Genomic DNA, 19,493 nt, shown 5'->3' on the forward strand with positions numbered 1-19,493 from the left:
ATTTTTTTCTTGCATTTGTGTCTCCCTGGCATCTCCAGACAGCTCCATGGGGTCAATTTTTCCCTGCCGTCTCTGGCGGGGGCAGGGGATTGAGGAGCACCGCAGAGTCTAGTGAAGGGGGGGCAGGAGGGGGCTGTTGCCGGGCTCCGTGCTAGGGGGGTGCTGGGCTGGGTGGGAGCGGAGCGCGTGCTGCTCTGGCCCACCTGACCAGCAGAGACTGACAGCTGCCACCTGATGCCTCCCCTACCAGCTGCGAGATGAGGCAGTTGGTCTGGGCGGCAGGAGCAGCCCCTTTTAAAAGTAAGACTCTTCCTCCCTGCCTGGCTCTGCAGGAGGGAGATTTGATAGAGCGGGGCTTCTGATGCTGAGAATGCCTGCCTCAGGGGGAGGGGGGAGTGCACTTGCTCGGGGAGGCGGAGGGGGGGGTCTTCCCCTTCGAGCCCCTCCCAGCCATTGCACGGCACAGCCAATGGACACACAGGCACCTGCCGTACAGCAGTGAGGTGGTCTGTGATGAGCTGCAAGGCAATGGGCGGGGGGCGGGACCAACAGAACGGGGATATCCAGGCCGGGTGTGACGCAGCATCGCGCTGTTCTTTCTCCTGGCGGGGGAGTTCGAGGCCGGCTGGACACGGAACGTCCCGCTGCTGTTTGCTCCGCCCGCCGGCCAATGGGCAGCTGGGAAATCGCTGAAGGGCGGGGTCTGTCTGTGTCTGTCACACACCGTATGACATAAGGACACGAGAACAGGCACGCAGCGTGGAACTTTCCCTACCGGGTCCGACCGCCAGGGCCGGATTAAGAAGCGTAAAAAGACCCGCAGCGACCGATCCCCCTTTAGAACCGCGTACCCCGAACGGCTCGGAGCCAGGTCCCGCAGGCTGCACTCCCCACCGTGGGGCCAGACCTACACAAGCTCAGCCATGGCCCAGCGCACAGCAGCTCCCCTTGTCACGCCCACTGCCTGCTTCACCCAGCAGCCGAGCCCCGACAGGCTACAGTCAATTCCCTGCGAGGCGGCTGCGGGTTCTGCAGCCTGGGTTTTTGTAGGAGCGTCAATAGGTTTCGTGTCGCTGTGTCTCGCACAGTAATAGCGGGCGGTGTCCTCGGGCTTCAGGCCGGTCATTTGCAGGTGCAGCAGGTTGTTGGGATTGTCCCTGGAGATGGTGAATCGGCCTTTCACGGCATCAAGGTAGCGTGTAGTACCCCCACTGCCACTGATATAAGCGAGCCATTCCAGCCCCTTCCCGGGAGCCTGCCGGACCCAGTGCATCTCGTAGCTGCTGAAGGTGAAGCCGGAGGCTTTGCAGGAGAGGCGCAGAGAGTCTCCGGGCTTCTTCACATCCCCCCCGGACTCCACCAGCTGCACCTGGGATCGGGCACCTGGGAACAAAGGCGCGACAGAAGCATTAATATCAAACATGCCAAACAAAATCTCCGTCCCCCTCTCCAGCGTATTTAGCTAGAAAATACCTGGCAAAGCTGCCACCACGAACACTAAATAGACCCAAAATTTCATGTTCCCAGTTGCTGGGGGGCAGAGCTGGCAGGTAACTGCACAGACACCGGGGGCTGCGGGGTGTCTCTCTGGGTGCAGCCTAGGCAGAGAGAGACCATTTTAAGCAGGCGTCTGTCACCGCTATTTGCATATTCCCCGCCTTATCAGAGACACAAACGCCTTCCCTGAACGAGCCGAGTCACTGCCATGGACTCTCCGGCAGGAGTCTCCGTCCCCCTCCCGGTGTGTTTGTGCAGCGCCTGGCACAGCGCGGGGGGTCCCGATGGGCTCTTACAGCTCTGGGGAGACACCGAGAAATGACGTCACTTAGCTCGTCATAAATGTCTAGGGGTTCCTGGGGATCGGTTGTGATGAAGGGAAATATTTTCCCAGGCGTTAGTGGGTTTCGGCTCACTGGGGGGCGGATCCGTGTTTCTTGGGAGCCCGGAGGCGCGAACATTTCCCCTCTCGGGTCAGGTTCGGCGGGATTTGCAGCTCCAGGCCAGGGGGCTCCGGGCGGTTTAGTGCGATTCTTCCTCCTTTACGCCGCTTGGGACACGCGAGCCCCAGTTCGCACCGTGTCTGTAACTCCCCCCCGATCGCTTCCCGCTGCGCTCGGTGAGTTCGATGCGGTGAGTGGCCCAAGCCGCTGGCCCATTTCTGGCCGCTCACCCGGACTGGGATGCGCAGCCGCAGCGAGGCACCTGCTTTGTCCCCGTCACACTCCCCCTCACTGGGGAACCCACATTTCTACCCCGGCCCCTTTCTCTGCGACGCTCCCAACTCCTGCCCCGTGCGGACCGCGACTCACCAGCGCCCCCTGCCAGAGAATTTCTCCCCCGCAGCCTCAGGCGGGTTTTGTCCGGGCGCAGGTAGGAATCAGCGATCAGTCTGCAGGAGTGAGGGGTCAGCGAGTCTGGGACTGTCCCTGCTCCCCCCCCCCTTCAACCCCCAGTCAGTGTCTGCTCAGCCAGGCCCTGGGAGCAATGGCCCCGGCTCACGCGCCGGGCGGTATCAGCCCGGGGAAGGGCGGTGTCTGACGGCGCTTTGCTGCCAGAAGCGTTTTCCAACCCACGTGGCATTTCTGCTCCTGAAATCACTAGTTCCTCCTCCCTTGGGACGGAAATCTCCGCTGGGGACGTGGTGGGACGGGGCAGCGGAGCAGCGCCCGGCTCGGCTCCCCCGGAATTCTGCAGGCGCCCGAGCGCACCTGGAACCGACATTTGGCAGGAAACGTTCCCCGGGCACCGACCCGGACACAGAGACGTGCCCCTGCCCGTCGATTGCAAAGTATCTGGCAAGCGGGGCGGGCCACTTGCTAATTCCCTGTTGGGTTCATTTCTCCTGACGCACCTGCCATTGGCCGCTGCCGGCAAACAGGACTGTGGGCTTAGGACCTCGGGTCTGACCCAACGTGGTCACGCCAATGGTTGCAGCTCTGGGCAGGGGATGGCGTTCCACTCACTTGTCGGAGACATGAGAGAGGGAGTACGGGATATAGCAGCCCCGAAGGGCTCTATAGCTCAGGGGTCAGTGTATTGGTTTTCTAAGCCAAAAGGCATAAGATCAAATCCTTCTAAAGCCTCAGGGACAGTGTCTACTTTTAAGTGTACCTAGATCCGTAGTGTGCAACAGGCTCACCTCTAATCTCTCTTCGGCTGCTTGAGTGTGGCTAGGTCGCAAGTTCAGAATTCGTTGGACGCAGCGGTTCTAGACGGTGCTTGGTCCTGCCGTGAGGGGGATTGGAGTTGATGGTCTTTGCAAGGCCCTTCCAGTTCCAGTCTGTAGGTCCCGCTTCCAGCCTGGCGAGGCGAACACCTCCCGCGGCAGAGGGACGCTGGGCTGGCGGCTGCTCCTCTCTGCTACTGGTAACGCCAGACCGGTTCTCCGCGCGGTTAGTTTCAGTCCAGGTTTTCCTAGGTTCCCTCCCACTGTGTGTATCTGGAGCATACAGGGCGGTGTCTGCGGGCTGCAGACCGCTCAGCTGCCCCCAGGCGCATGGTCACTGCTGCCCCCAGGCGGCGCAAGGCGGAGGTGCAGGCTGGGTTCTTGTAGAATCTCTACTAGGTTCTGTAGCACTTTAAAGACTAACAAGATGGTTTATTAGATGATGAGCTTTCGTGGGCCAGACCCACTTCCTCAGATCAAATAGTGGAAGAAAGTAGTCACAACCATATATACCAAAGGATACAATTTAAAAAAATGAACAAATATGAAAAGGACAAATCACATTGCAGAACAGAAGGAGGATGCGGGGGGGTGGGAAGGGGGAGGAAGGAAGGTAAGTGTCTGTGAATTGCTGATATTAAAGGTAGGGAGAGTGGGATGTTTGTGAGTTAATGGTATTACAGGTGATAATTGGGGAAACTGTCTTGATAATGGGTGAGAAAGTTCAAAGACTTGTTAAGTCCTTGTTGGTAAGTGTCGAATTTTAACATGAATGACAGTTCAGAGGATTCCCTTTCAAGTGCAGATGTAAAAGGTCTTTGTAGCAGAATGCAGGTGGCTAAGTCATTTAGAGAGTGTCCTTTCTGGTTAAAGTGGCAAGAAACTGTTTTCTCTTTGTGATCTTGTCTAATATCTGTTTTGTGGGCATTAATCCTTTGGCGAAGTGTCTGAGATGTTTGTCCAATGTACATAGCAGACGGACACTTTCGGCACATGATAGCGTAGATTATATTTCTGGATGCGCAGGAATATGTGTTCTTGATCTTATAACTCACTTGGTTAGGTCCAATAATGGTATCAGCAGAATGAATATGTGGACAAAGCTGGCAACGGGGTTTGTTGCAAGGGAAGGTACCAGGGTTGGTATTAGTGTGGTATGTCCTGTGGTGGTTGGTAAGAATCATCTTGAGGTTAGGTGGTTGTCTATAGGAGACTATGGGTCTGTCTCCCAGAGCCTCTTTGAGTATGGTATCCTGTTCCAATATAGGCTGTAGTTTCTTGATAATGTGTTGGACAGGTTTAAGTTGGGGGTTGTAGGTGATGACAAGTGGTGTTTCACTGTAGTCAGTGAAGTATGTTGATCTTAGTGGATTGTTCACTTTCAGTCCTTTGGGTACGATGTCCTTTGTTGTTCAGTCCTTTGTTGTTCCCTTGCAACAAACCCCGTTGCCAGCTTTGTCCACATATTCATTCTGCTGATACCATTATTGGACTTTGAACTTTCTCACCCATTATCAAGACAGTTTCCCCAATTATCACCTGTAATACCATTAACTCACAAACATCCCACTCTCCCTACCTTTAATATCAGCAATTCACAGACACTTACCTTCCTTCCTCCCCCTTCCCACCCCCCCGCATCCTCCTTCTGTTCTGCAATGTGATTTGTCCTTTTCATATTTGTTCATTTTTTTAAATTGTATCCTTTGGTATATATGGTTGTGACTACTTTCTTCCACTATTTGATCTGAGGAAGTGGGTCTGGCCCACGAAAGCTCATCATCTAATAAACCATCTTGTTAGTCTTTAAAGTGCTACATTGTCCTGCATTTTGCTTCAACTACCCCAGACTAACACGGCTACATTTCTATCACTACTAGGTTCTGTGTCGCTGTGTGTGCGGAACAGTAATAGCGGGAGGTGTCCTCGGGTTTCCCTAACCCAGCCCCTGCTGCAGCTGTTCCATTTTCACCTACGCAACCCGCTGGGCCAGAATCTTAGAATCCTTAACTGAGTACTGGGCACAGATGTAGTTGCCTCATCTCAAAAATGATCTCTCGGCATTAAGAAAGGTAAAGAAAAGGGCAACACAACTGAGGAGGGGCTTGGAATGGGTCCCATGTGAGGAGAGATTAAAAAGACTAGGACTTTTCATCTTAGAAAAGAGGAGATTAAGGGGAGATATGATAGAGGTTTATAAAATCATGACTGCTGTGGAAAAAGCAAATAAAGAAAAGTTATTTACTTATTCCCTAAATATAAGAACTAGGGGTCACCAAATGAAATCAATAGGCAGCAGATTAAAACAAAGAAAAGGAAGTTTTTCTTCATTCAGCACACAGTCAAACTCTGGAACTCCTTGCTAGAGGATGTGGTGAAGTCTAGGACTTTAATAGGGTTCAAAAAAGAGCTAGCGAGATTCATGGAGGTTAGGTCTATGAATGTCTATTAGCCAGAATGGGTAGGAATGGTGTCCCTAGTCGCTGTTTGTCTGGCAATGGGTGAGAGGGGAAGGATCAGTGAGGATTACCTCTTGTGTACTCTCCCTCTGGAGCACCTGGTACTGGCCACTGTTGTCAGACAGGATACTGGGCTAGATGGACATTTTGTCTGATCCAAAGTGGGTGTTCTTACGTTCTTAATTCTCTGCAAGCTTTGCACAGGGTCTCTTGGACCTCTCTGTTTCTCAGGGCATAGATGAGTGGATTGACCAGGGGCGTCAGGACAGTGTAGGAGACAGAGAGAACTTTCTTGAAGTCGCTCAGGAGGTCGGTGGTCGGGAACATGTAGACAATCATGAGAGCTCCATAGTAAATGCTCACCACAATGAGGTGGGAGGAGCAGGTGGAAAAGGCCTTTTGCCTCCCAATCGTAGCGCGGATTCTGAGGATGGTTCTGAGGATGCAGATGTAGGACCCCAAGGTGAGTACGAAGGGGACTAGTAAGAAAATCAAGGAGACTGTGAATGCCAACGTGTTCATCAGCAGAGGATCATTGCAGGAGCATTTTACAATGGGAATAAAGTCACAAAAGAAATGGTCAATACCGTTGGGGCCACAGAAGGTTAACTGGGTTATTGACACTGTGGTTATACAACTAGAAAGCAAGCCGCCTATCCAAGATCCCACGGCAAACTGGAGGCAAAACCTGCCACTCATCCGAGCTGCGTAGTGCAGGGGGTTGCATATGGCTAGATATCGGTCGTAGGACATCACTGATAGGAGGAGGCATTCTGAGCCTGCCAGAGCACCAAAGAAGTAAAGTTGTGTGAGACACCCAGTGACAGAAATTGTCCAGTCCCCTGCCAGGAGCCCGGCCAGCAGCTGGGGCAGGACGGTGGAGCTGTAGCAGATCTCCAAGCAGGACAAGTTGCCCAGGAAGAAGTACATGGGGGTGTGGAGGTGTCGATCGGCCACAACCAACACTATGACAACGATGTTTCCAGCCATGGTCACCAGGTAGATCACGAGGAAGAGCAGGAAGAGAGGAACCTGCAGGCCAGGAAGATCCCCGAATCCCAGGAGGATAAATTCTGTGACAGACGTTTGGTTTCCTTGTTCCTGGGTTGCCATGGGGTGTGTCTGTGGGACAGAAACAGGGTCACTGGGAGCAATAACTAACATTCATTGCAATACGGCAGCCTGTGGTGCTGGACTTGGACAGGGGGTACAGACACCCTGACAGATGTGACAGACGCTGGTTCAGACAGTCACTCCAGTCACTGCCTGGTGGCTCAAAGCTGAACGAGGGAGGGGGAGATCGGCTGGAGGGAATATTTGACAGGGAGTTCCAGCAGAGAAACCAGCCAAGCAAGCGGGCCTGGGACTTGTAAGGGCCGGGTGAGGAGCTTCCCTTTGGCCTTGGCCCCGGTTCTCCTCCTTTGGATAGAAAGCAGCAGGATACATGTAAGAGAGCCTGGACGGCCCTTCCTTAACCAGAACAACAATGTCTCCAGTGCCAGCCTCATCCGGTCCTTGGATCTCTCACAAAGCAAAGCCTGGGTCTGACTCAGCTCTGGAGGACTCATGGACACATACAAACAAGGCCAAAGAGGGTGGAGGAGAGTCAGGAGTGCTGCCCAATCAGCATAGCTTGTACAGGACAGCGAGACCAGGACACTTGGACCAGAAACAGCCTGGTCCTAGTGCATCCCATTTTTATAAGAAAAATTCCAGAGACATCCGGAAAACTATTAATTAAGCACTTTTGCAATATTTTGGCACAGCAAAATGTAGCCTAAATATTGGCATAATAGGTATCGTACACGATATGCAGTTGATTGGTAGTTATGACTAGAACCACCAAGTCTCGCTTTGCTATAAATTGGGTTTAGTAAGAAGAATCGATGGGAGGGAATAAGCAGGAATGACCCACAGGTTTTGCTTTTACTGTAACTAGAAATAATGGAGCCCTTCACCATACCCAGCATTCAAAGGAACCTCCTGCCTGGTACTGTAGGTAGCAGGTACAACCAAACTAGGCTTAATTATTGTATGTTCATCTCCACCTTGAATGTGCAAGCAGGTGTGGTTGTCCTATCCCAAAAAATCTACACTAAGTATGGAAAAGGTGCCGAGAGGGCAATAAAACACGAGGGGCTTGGAAACAGTTTCAAAAGCGGGGAGAAGAAAAACATCAAAATTTCGCAGTTATAGATAGTCTGTGAAATCATGAATGATCATCTCCTGCAGGGGTGGGCACTAAAACTGGGCCATTTCACCAGGGTTAGCCCCTGCTGGGCTGCCGCCGCCATGTTTACCTGCACCGCCCCTGGTCCTGGAGATCGCAGCTCCCAGTGGCCAGGAACGGCGATCCGTGGCAAGGGATGCTGTGCTCCCAGTGCCTGAGGCGGTGCAGGTAGATATGGTGGGGCCGGGGCCTACAGGGGTTAACCCCCAGAGACCGAACCCAGCCACAGGCCAGTATTTGCCCACCTCTGCCCCAGGAACACGTCCAGCCTTGATTTAAATCTCAGCAGAGAAGGAGAATCCCCCACAGGACTGGGCGGGCTATTCGGATGGCTCACTCCCCTCACTATCAACACTGGGAACCTTTGCTGCAGTCTCTGTTTTTCTAGCTTCTATTTCCAGCCATTTCATCACGTGACATTTCGGTTTGCTGGACCCAGCTCTGTCTTCCCCGGGTAGGTACCTACAGGCCAGGATCAAATTACCCAGCCAGCTTCTCCTTGCTGAGAGGAGCGTATGGAGACTGTTACTGCAAGGAAACTGCCCAGAGCTTCAGCCACTCTTGTGGCTCATTTCTGAACACGCCTTAATTTATCGGAAGCTTTTTTCAGATGGGCACCGCAAAACGGGACGTGGGATTTCTGCATGTGTGTGACGGCACGTTGGGGGTTCCCCGTCTCCTGCACCCCGAGATGTCACAAACAGACTGTACCAGCCAGTGGAATAGAGGAAGTTTATTGCCTCTCCAGGATACAGCACAGCACAGATGTAGTCTGGTCACAGAACTGGGCTAGGATGCCTCAGGCCCCCTTGAGTTGGGGGGAGACTGGGCCCCTAAACTCCAGCTCCTCTCCCTAGGCTGTCTCCTCCATGCTCTCCCACAGTAACAACTAAAACTCCCTTGCAGCCCTGCCCCCCAGTCCAGGGCAGCATTCACCTTCCTTTGTTCCTCTCCATGGGGGGTGTCTGGCCACTGGTTCGACAAGTTTGGCCTTATCTCTGCCTAGCGAGATTTTCCCTGCTGGGTCTTGCTCCAGACAGCAGGGGTCACCACATCCCAGCAAGTACCCCCACTACGTCACAGTTCTCCCCCCTCCGAGAGCGAACTGAGCAGGGTCACTCCGCTCGTGACCTGGGGAAGTTCGGGCCCCTCGCTACGGGACAGCGCGTCGGCGATGATGTTGGCGCTCCCCTTGACGTGGATCACTTCCATGTCGTAGTCCTGCAGGAGCAGGCTCCACCGCAGCAGCTTGGCGTTCGTCCCTTTCATCTGGTGCAGCCAGGTCAGGGGGCAGTGGTCGGTGAACACCGTGAAACGCCGGCCAAACAGGTACGGCTGCAGCTTTTGCAGGGCCCACACCATGGCCAGGCACTCCCTCTCTACGGTCGCGTAGCTCCGCTCCCGGGGCAGCAGCTTCCTGCTCAGGTACACGATGGGGTGACGTTCCCCTTTCTCGTCCGCCTGCATCAGCACCGCCCCCAGCCCGGTGTCCGAGGCGTCCGTAAACACGATAAAGGGCTTGTCGAAGTCTGGGTTTACCAACACTGGGGCCTTGGCCAGGGCTCCCTTCAGTGCACAGAGAGCCCTCTGGCACTGCTCCGTCCAGACCACCCTGTCGGGCCTCCCCTTCCTGCACAGCTCCGTGATCGGGGCAGCGATGGAGCTGAAGTTGGGCACAAACCTCCGGTAGTACCCCGCCATCCCAATGAAAGCCTGGACCTGCTTCTTGGTCTGGGGCACAGGCCAGTCCCGGATGGCCTCCACTTTGGCCGGCTCTGGCTTCAAGCAGCCGCTCCCCACCTTATGGCCCAGGTAGGACACTTCGGCCATTCCAACCTTGCACTTCCCAGCCTTTACGGTCAGCCCAGCCTCCCTCAGCCGATCCAGTACCTGGCTGACCTGGGCCACGTGGTCCTCCCAGGACTGGCTGAAGACGCAGATGTCATCGATGTACGCTAGGGCACAGTTCTCCATTCCCCTCAGCAGCTGGTCCACCAGGCGCTGGAAGGTGGCCGGCGCCCCTTTGAGGCCAAAGGGTAGGACCAGGAACTCATAGAGCCCCAGCGGCGTGATGAAAGCCGATTTCAGTCTGGCCTCCTGGTCTAGCGGCACCTGCCAGTAGCCCTTGGTGAGGTCCAGGGTGGTGAGATAGCGAGCTCCCCCCAGCTTGTCCAGGAGCTCGTCGGGCCTTGGCATCGGGTAGGCGTCGGACACCGTGATGGCGTTGAGCTTCCGGTAGTCCACGCAGAACCGGATCGACCCGTCCTTCTTGGGAACCAGCACCACGGGAGAGGCCCAGGGGCTGGAGGACGGCTGGATCACCCCCAGGGCCAACATGTCCTGGACCTCTCTCTCCAGGTCCTGGGCTGTTTTCCCTGTGACTCTGAATGGGGAGCAGCGCACCGGGGGGTGAGTGCCCGTCTGCACCCGGTGGACAGCCAGGTTGGTAAGACCCGGCTTGTTGGAGAACAGCTGCTGGTGGGAGCGCAGCACCTCCCGGATCTCGGCCTGCTGGGCCGGGGTGAGCTGGTCCGAGAGGGAAATTGACTCCAGCGAAGAGTCCTCTCCGGTCCCAGGGAACAGGCCCACCAGGGGGTCCTCCCCCTGCTCCTCCCAGGGCTTACACACGGCCAGCACCAAGTTCTCTCTGTCCCAGTACGGCTTCATCATGTTAACATGATATACCCGCTGGCCGCGCGTCCGGCCCGTCAGCTCCACCACGTAGTTCACCTCGTTCAGCTGCTTAACCACCTTGAAGGGGCCGTCCCAGGCGGCTTGCAGCTTGTTCTTCCGCACGGGGATCAGGACCATCACCTGGTCCCCGGTAGCGTAGGCGCGGGCCCGTGCATTGCGGTCGTACCAGACCTTCTGCTTCCTCTGGGCCCTGCTCAGGTTCTCTCTGGCCAGGCCCATGAGCTCGGCAAGTCTTTCCCGGAATGTCAGGACGTATTCCACGACCGGCTCACCCTCCGGGGAGACCTTCCCCTCCCACTCGTCTTTCAATAAGTCCAGGGGGCCCCTCACTCGCCTCCCATATAACAGCTCGAACGGCGAGAACCCCGTGGACTCCTGGGGCACTTCCCTGTACGCAAACAGCAGGTGGGGTAGGTACTTGTCCCAGTCCTGCGGGTGTTTGTGCATAAAGGTCCGTAGCATCTGCTTCAGAGTCCCATTGAACCTCTCCACCAACCCGTTGGTCTGGGGGTGATACGCCGAGGCCCAGGTGTGTTGCACCCCACTCTTCTCCCACAAGCACCGGAGCAGGGCCGACATGAAGTTGGATCCCTGGTCCGTGAGAACCTCCTGGGGAAACCCCACCCTGCTGAAAATGGTCAGCAGTGCGTCTGCCACCGTGTCTGCCTCGATGGAGGGCAGGGCCACGGCCTCGGGGTAGCGGGTGGCGAAGTCCACCACCACCAGGATGTATTTCTTCCCTGTCCGGGTCGCTCTGTTGAAGGGCCCCACAATATCCATCGCCACCTTCTGGAAAGGCTCCTCTATGATGGGCAGGGGTCTCAATGCAGCTTTCTTCCTGTCTTGGGCCTTCCCCACCCGCTGGCAGGAGTCGCAGGACCGGCAGTACCGCTGGACAGCTGCAAACATCCCCGGCCAATAGAAGTTTTGGAGCAGCCTCAGCCGCGTGCGCCGGATCCCCTGGTGTCCCGAGAACGGGATGTCATGGGCCAGGTGTAGCAGCTTGCGGCGATACCTTTGGGGAACCACCAGCTGCCGCTGGAGCCCCCACTTGCCTACCGTCCCGGGGGAAAGCCATTCCCGGTACAGAAATCCCCTCTCCCACCGGAACTTCTCCTGGCAATCTCCTCCTAGGGGTTGAGCGGCACCCAGGTCAGCCCGGTCCCTCAGGGCCTGCAGGGAGGGATCCGCCCGCACCTCCGCCTGGAATTCAGCGGCTGGGGCTGGGACAGGGCCGTGGTTCCCCCCACTGCCTAGGTCCAACTCTAGGTCTGCTGGGACGGGGCCCTGGGCCCCCTGTTGGGGAACCTCCTCGAGTTCCGGGCCGCAAGCCCCTCGCTTGCTCTGGCTACGGGTGGTGACCAGCGTCCTGTGGGGTCCGTCTGGCCACTCCTCTAGGTCACTCCCCATTAGCACGTCGGTGGGCAAGTGTGGGTGCACCCCCACTTCCTTGGGGCCCTCCTTGGCCTCCCATTTCAGATGCACCCTGGCTACAGGTACCTCAAAGGGGGTGCCGCCTATGCCCCTCAGTGTCAGCTGAGTGTCGGGTAGCATACGGTCTGGGGCCACTATGTCGGGCCGGGCCAGCGTCACCTCCGCCCCCGTGTCCCAGAAACCCGTCACCTTCCTGCCGTCCACCTCCAGGGGTACGAGGCAGTCCCTCCGTAGGGGCCGCCCCGCCCCCACCCGGTGCATGGATAAATCTGTCTCCCGAGGGTCAGACCTCCCAGGGGAGGTGCACTGAGCATCCTTCCCCTCTCTCTGAGCTGAGGTTTGCCGGCCAGCCCCTGCCACTGGGGCAGCCGGCCCTTCCTCCCGCCCCAGCCAGTTAACCCTGGAACGTCCCAGGTCATGGGACCTGTTCTTGCGCCTGGTGCATTGAGCCCTCTTGTGGCCTCGTTGCCCACAGCGATGGCAAGTTAGGTTCTGTGGGCCCATTCGGGTCGGCTCTGCCCGGGCCCTGGCTGGTTTTCTGGGGTATCGACGACTGGTCCTGGTCCCTGGGGCTCGCCTCGGAGGTGTCTCTCTCCGTTGCTCCGCCGAGAACCGGTCTCTGCGCGATTCTCTTTCTCTCCGGGACTCCCGTTCACCCCCGGACCGGCTCTCCGTGAACTCATCCGCCAGTCTCCCGGCCTCCTGGGGGTTCTCTGGTCTCCGGTCCTTGAGCCACAGCCTCAGTTTGGGTGGGCACGCTTCATAGAACTGCTCCATCATGACCAGCTTGAGCAGCTTCTCTGCGGTCTGGGCTCCGACTCCCGAGACCCACTTGCGGCAGTATTGCGCCAGGCGGGAGGCCAGGTCCACATAGGTCTCCCGTGGCCCTTTCTGTACCCCCCGGAACTTCTTCCTGTACATCTCGGGGGTCAGCCCGAACTTGTGCAGCAGGGCCTCCTTGACTCGGTTGTAATCCCCTGGCTGTAGGTCCTCCAGCTGACTGAGCACTCCGGCCGCCTCCTGGTTCAGTGCGGGGACGAGCTCCTGCAGCCAGTCAGCTGGGGGGACCTGTTGCAGCCCACAGGCCCTCTCAAAGGAGCTGAGGAACCCGTCTATGTCGCCCACGTCCTTCAATTGGGCCACTGTGAGCCTCTCCAAGCGCCTGGCATCCCCGGGACTCTGGGGCCCATCCACACTTGGCGCAGCCGGGGCCCCGCAGGTTCTCCGCTCTGCCATGGCCAGCTCATGCTGTCGCTGCCTCTCTCGATCCTGGCGGTCCTTCTCTCTGTCCTGTACTTCCAATTCCTTCATCCGCAGCTGGATCTCCAGCCGCCGCAGCTCCGCTGGGCTGGCCCCTGCCCTAGATGGGCTACGGCTTGCAGGCCTCCCGGGAGACGCTGTCTCATCTCTCCGGTGGGTCCCAGCGCTCCTCCCCCTCTCTGAGCCTGACACACTCTCAGGGGGGGTCTGGCTGCTTCCCCTGGGGACAAGATCCTGGCCCCGTGGCTGGTCATTCTCTTCCAGCTGGGTAATCAGCTGGGCCTTGGTTGCTTTCCGCACCGGCAAGCCCCTCTCTCTGCACAGCCCCACCAGCTCTGCCTTCAAGAGTCGGGCGTAGGCCATCTGCCCGCTGGGCCCCTCGGTGCAGACTCACCAGTCTAGTGCTGCAGCGCCCCACGATTCCCAGGAACCGCTTCGCTCTGTCTCCAGCACGCCTGGCTCCAGGGCTCTTGCTTCTACTGTGCCTTGTCGCTCACCGCTGGGAGCTTCATCCACGGGGTGCAGTGCATCCCACTTCTGACACCAGTGTGACGGCACGTTGGGGGTTCCCCGTCTCCTGCACCCCGAGATGTCACAAACAGACTGTACCAGCCAGTGGAATAGAGGAAGTTTATTGCCTCTCCAGGATACAGCACAGCACAGATGTAGTCTGGTCACAGAACTGGGCTAGGATGCCTCAGGCCCCCTTGAGTTGGGGGGAGACTGGGCCCCTAAACTCCAGCTCCTCTCCCTAGGCTGTCTCCTCCATGCTCTCCCACAGTAACAACTAAAACTCCCTTGCAGCCCTGCCCCCCAGTCCAGGGCAGCATTCACCTTCCTTTGTTCCTCTCCATGGGGGGTGTCTGGCCACTGGTTCGACAAGTTTGGCCTTATCTCTGCCTAGCGAGATTTTCCCTGCTGGGTCTTGCTCCAGACAGCAGGGGTCACCACATCCCAGCAAGTACCCCCACTACGTCACAATGTGCCAAATCCAGGGGAGAAAGGACACCTCTTCTCCTAGTAACTATTCCCCTGATTTAACAGCCAAGAAAGCAGTCAGCCTGTTAGGTCACAGCGTGACCCCCGCACCTGCTGGGTGTGGTTCATTGTCCCAGCTAGTGGCACCGACACCACCTACTGTGAGTGAGCGAGAATGAGCTCGCTCTACAGTCTCAGCGGGGACCCAGCTGTTGTTTTCCTCAAGCAGTAGCGGTTCTGAACCCTTTTCGGTCCACATACCCCTTGGTCTCAGCTAAACACATCACCTATCCCGCTGGGTGATAATATTTTTTATAACTAAATTCAATACATTACCTATACTTGAACATACGCGAACATCACGTACCCCCTGACAGGGCTTCATGCACCCCTTGGGAGTCCATGGACCGTCAGTTCAGAACCGCCGCAGTAGAGCCTCATGCCCAGGTTCAGTTCTGCCTGTCGGAGGCTCATGTTCTGCTGGTTTTTCACCAGGACCCTTGAGATATTTTTTTCAAACTCACTTTTCCTTAAGACTCATCGTAGAACATCTCACACAAAACACTTTCAAATGCCCCATTGCCGCTCATGTACTTTACACGGAACAATATTTTTCAGCATTTCAAGGCTGGCAAACCTTTCCATGAAAATATATTCAGAATCCCACCAAGGTAGATGTAAAGAATAAAATATTTTATCAGTGACAACAAGAAACCTGTTTAATACAACCACTATGTGTGACCTCAGAAACTTTGAAGCTTTTAATGATCCCAAATTTATTCTAAAAGATGTACTTTCATTGTATCAGGAAAATACAATGTGTAAAAATATCAGTGCCCTACAGGTACCCCTCTCGGATTGCCTTTCATTTTTTCTGCCCCCAAATTAGTTGCCAAATAAAGATCGAATATGCTCTCAGCATCACATAAACCATACCACTGTATGGTAATTTCACAACTCAACCCACAACTTGGATTTTAAATTGAGGATATCTTCAGGAAAGACATCCAGACTCAATGTAAAGAGTTCATGTGACGGCATATTTACCACCTCTCTCATCCCAACCCTAACCCTAACCCTAACCCTAACCCACTTGTTAACAGCTCTCACTTTTTAAAACATGCACCTTACCTCTTGTTTCAATGTGTCTAACTTCAGTTTCCAGCCAGGGGAATTTTTTTCTGCTAGATTAAGCAGTTTTGAACTATCAGAAATCTGTTCCTCGCGAAGTCTTCTCTCCACCTGTTCTTAAATAATCTGTTTGGATTGAACTTCACTGCTACATTTTTTCCTCCACCTTTCTGTATTCCTTGCTAAATTCTTTTTCTATATCTCTTTCATTGAGCAACAACATCAACACAGCAGCCAAAGTGCCACTTACGTGTGCCTTGTAGTGACAGACTCAAGGAACTCAATCCATTCCGTGTCACAGAGACATTTCAGAAATGTCTTGGTTGCTCGGACGTAGCACCTACATGAGGAGGATATTGGCTCTTCTAACAGAGACAATCAAAAATGTCCCGCTGAATGGTGGTTGAAACAAGACAAATTCACACTAGACATAAGATGCATGTTTTAATATTGAAGATAATTAACACTTTACCGAGGATTGTGATAGATTCCTCATAATGGACTGCTTTTAAATTAAGAGTGGATTTTTTTCTAAAAGTTCTGCTGTAGGAGTTTTTTTATGTGAAGTGTTACACAGGATTTCAGCCTAGAAGACCAAAATGGTCCCTTCTTGTCCATGACATTGTGAGCCAAGGAACATCAAAGCGTAGGAATAGGTCTGCATAGTTATACAGATCTCACCTTTTCAGACTGGCTGTGATTCAGATGCTGTAATCACAAATGAAATAAACGCCTCTCTCTCTCATTTTCCAAATTACTCTCTGTCAGTCTCCGTTGCTCTACCTCGCATGTTGCCTCTGCCCATCTGGGAAATAAACTTTGCCTGCATTCATTCTATAAATACATTTTTTAAAGTGGGATGGTTTCATCTGGGCTCTGCAATACCAGTGGGAAATGACAAATGGAAAAAGTTTCCTGGGACTTGTTGAGCTATGTAAACAAATTGAATAGAAAAATGGTCACCTTCTTTAAGGATCACATTTTCAAGAAAACTAAAGAAGTTAAGTACAAAACACCCATGGAATTCAGATGCTCAAATCCCATAGGAATCTTTGGAAATCCCACTCTGCAATTTTAAAACAGACGTCAGTGATTAATTCATTTTTTTAATTTCTCACTTTTTGATTTTTTTTCATTATCCCCCCCCCCCCCCCATCAAAGGATGTTTGGAAGGATGTTCTGAAAACACACTGGAAAGTATTTCCCTTCAACAGTCACCAATTCGTTATCCATTTTGCAAGCACTTCTATGGATTGCATTCTTAAACACACAAACTGTAGGAGTTGTAGCAAATGAGTGTGTGTCAGGGTACCTGTGTGAATGAAGGTGTTCAGTGACCTTGCAAGTGAAAAACATATTTGAGGTTGAAAAAAAATTAATTGACCTTTGTGAAAGCAAAAGTAAAAAAAAAAAACTCCCAAAACTCTTCTTAGATCAAATTCACCCCTGAAATGCATTGCTTCAAGTTTTACTGTTTTGAGAAACAACAATCAGTTTCACACATACTGAATAGGAAATGACCCAAAAGTAATGGACCACAAGCCAAATATGAGCCAGCAGTGCTACATGGCAAACATGATTCTGTGATGCATGAACATGAGTGTTGTGAGCAAGACACAAGAAGTCATTCTTCCGCTCTACACTGCACTGAGACAAATTGTTCTCCTTGGCCTCTGATGATAGGACAAGAAGCAATAAGCTTAAACTGCAGCAAGAAAGGTTTAGGTTGGACATTAGTAAAAACGTCTTAATTGTCAGGTTGGTTAAACATTGGGATAAGTTGCCTAGGGAGGCTGTGGAATCCCCATCTCTGGAGATATTTAAGAGCAAGTTAGATAGACATCTATCAGGGACTGTGTAGAACATACTGGGTCCTGCTGTGAGAGCAGGGGACTGGACTCGATGACCTCTCGAGGTCCCTTCCAGTGCTAGAGTTCTATGAAGAAGGGGTTGGTGCAGGACAGTGGAGCAGCCTGGGACAAGACTCTCCCAACATGTAAACCGGTGTTTAATTAGGAACTGAACTATTTTCCGCATGGGGGGAAGGGAAAGAGACAATTAGACAAGGCACATGGAATGCAAGTGCCTCTGTGCAAGTCCCGCTGGGCATTGTTAGCTCCAAAGCTCTGGAGACAAAACCAGTCAGCGGGGGAAAGGCTGGCGCTGGGCAGTCATGAAAAGTGTGAAGACATCAGAGAATACAAACTTCAGGACACGCTGAGTGGGGTCCCAGTGGGCCAGGCTGGGATTGCACTGCTGGGGCAAATGGCAAAGAAGGGGGCAGAGAGTTCCCCAAACTGTCAGTCTGATATTTAGATTGCTCAAACTGGGGAGCAAAAAGCTTCTGCAGGACTTTGCTGGTACCCAGAAACCAGAAACACAGTTCCCTTAAAGCAGAACTCACCAACCAGTCCATCGGGATCTACCAGTAGATCTTGGAGCCTCTGACAGGGGATCCCAACTGGTTTGGCCAGGAAGCTATCAAGTGCTGGCACTAAAATTGCTCTTCCACCCACTGTCATGCTGCTCCTGCCCTTTGGTATATATGGCTGTGACTATTTTCTTCCACTACTTGATCTGAGGAAGTGGGTCTGGCCCACGAAAGCTCATCACCTAATAAACCATCTTGTTAGTCTTTAAAGTGCTACATAGTCCTGCATTTTGCTTCAGATACACCAGACTAACACAGCTACATTCTATTACTGTTTGTTTAAATGTGGTTCTTGGAGCAGTGAGCTCTAAAATGCCGAACCTGCCACGTCTGGAGTCATTATCCCAGTGGTAACTGCTGCTCCTGGGTGTGGCTGGCAAGTCCGTGCAGCCCCTGAGAGGCAGAGCAGGGAGTCCTCACACGCTGTCCTTGCCTGCAGACTCTGCTCCTGCAGCTCCCATTGATCAATATCAGGGAGCTGTGGCATCAGTGTCTGTAGGTGAGGGGCAGCACCTGAAACCATGGAGCCACTGCTGTAATTGCCAGCTGCTGTGAGGAGGGCTGTGGGACCAGGGCAGGCGTGAGTCTGACCTGGCTCTGCTGCTCCATCCCTGGGCCAGCTGTCCCCAGCCATTCCCAGGCTATGTCTACACTGGTGGGTTCTTGCACAAGAACACGTCCACACTGCCATGTGCTTTTGAGGAAGAACATCCTTGGCAGTGTGGATGCTCACTTGTGCAAGAAAACTCTGATGGCCATTTTAGCCACAGGGATTTCTCACGCAAGAAACCACTGCCACGTGTCCACACAGCCCTCTTGCACAAGAGCTCTTACACTTGTTAGAAAAGCATGTAGCTCTTGCGCAAGAAGCCCTCTCTCCCCACACTCTAAGCTATATCTAAACCTGCGGGTTCTTGCAGAAGAACAGCCGTTCTTCTGCAGAGTGTCCACACTGCCCACCCACTGTTCCACAAGAAGATTTACACTACGGCTTAGTAAAAGACGACCTCTTGCACAAGAGCTATGCTCTTTCCTTACAAGTGTAAGAAGGCAGTGTGGCTGCACAGTAGGGGTTTCTTGCACAAGAAAGCCCTAGGGCTGAAATGGCCATCTGAGCTTTCTTCTGCAAGGGTATGTCTACACTAGCCCCTTAGTTTGAACTAGGGAGTCTAATGTAGGCATCCAAAGTTGCAAATGAAGCCCGGGATTTAAATATCCCAGGCTTGATTTGCATCTTCCCATCCGGTCGCCATTTTTCAATCCCCCTAGTCTGAATTAACTACCCACGGTTACACGTGGCAGTGAAACATTAACTTGAACTAAGTTCGAGTTAACTGTTACACCTCCTGGAATGAGGTCATCCATGTGTAGCCTCTGACAATAGAAGCTAGAGACAATATCCCTGGCTAGTATGTATAAGAGCCAATGATGGACCAATCCTCCATGAATTTATGTAGCTCTTTTTTTTAACCCTCTTCAAGTCCTGAGCGTTACACCATCCTCTGGCAAGGAGTTCCACAGGTTGTCTGTGCCTTGCATGAAGAAAAACTTCTCTTTGCTTGTTTTAAACCTGCTGCCTATTAATGTCATTTGATGTCCCCTAATTCAGGTGCAAAAAATTCTTTGGGAGTTAGTTCCCCCACGTACAGCCCAGTGGCCAATACCAGGGTGACAGAACAGGAGCTGCAGACTTGGTCTGGCGGCTCCAAC

At 53.6% G+C, this 19,493-nt stretch overlaps 3 protein-coding genes and 1 pseudogene across 3 annotated transcripts in view; 1 reads left to right on the top strand and 3 right to left on the bottom strand.

Moving 5' to 3' along the window:
* Positions 1 to 19,493, top strand: part of LOC149521034 (leukocyte immunoglobulin-like receptor subfamily A member 3) — a 1,043,054-nt gene that overhangs the window by 96,220 nt on the left and 927,341 nt on the right. The gene's annotated exons all lie outside the window — the stretch shown is intronic.
* Positions 1 to 19,493, bottom strand: part of LOC149521036 (Fc receptor-like protein 5) — a 238,989-nt gene that overhangs the window by 66,857 nt on the left and 152,639 nt on the right. The window lies entirely within an intron of this gene.
* Positions 908 to 1,573, bottom strand: LOC142821247 (Ig heavy chain V region 3 pseudogene; annotated as a pseudogene).
* Positions 5,797 to 6,738, bottom strand: LOC149521041 (olfactory receptor 10A7-like). Its single transcript, XM_089774124.1, has one exon. The coding sequence runs from the start codon at positions 6,736 to 6,738 to the stop codon at positions 5,797 to 5,799; it is 942 nt and encodes a 313-aa protein (XP_089630250.1).

Source organism: Pelodiscus sinensis, chromosome 30 (genome assembly GCF_052426305.1).
Source record: "Pelodiscus sinensis isolate ZL-2025 chromosome 30, ASM5242630v1, whole genome shotgun sequence".
NCBI lineage: Eukaryota > Metazoa > Chordata > Testudines > Trionychidae > Pelodiscus > Pelodiscus sinensis.

Bases quoted from the DNA above. Each gene is read 5' to 3' on its own strand.
- LOC149521041 (XM_089774124.1), bottom strand. From the start codon at position 6,738: ATGGCAACCCAGGAACAAGGAAACCAAACGTCTGTCACAGAATTTATC.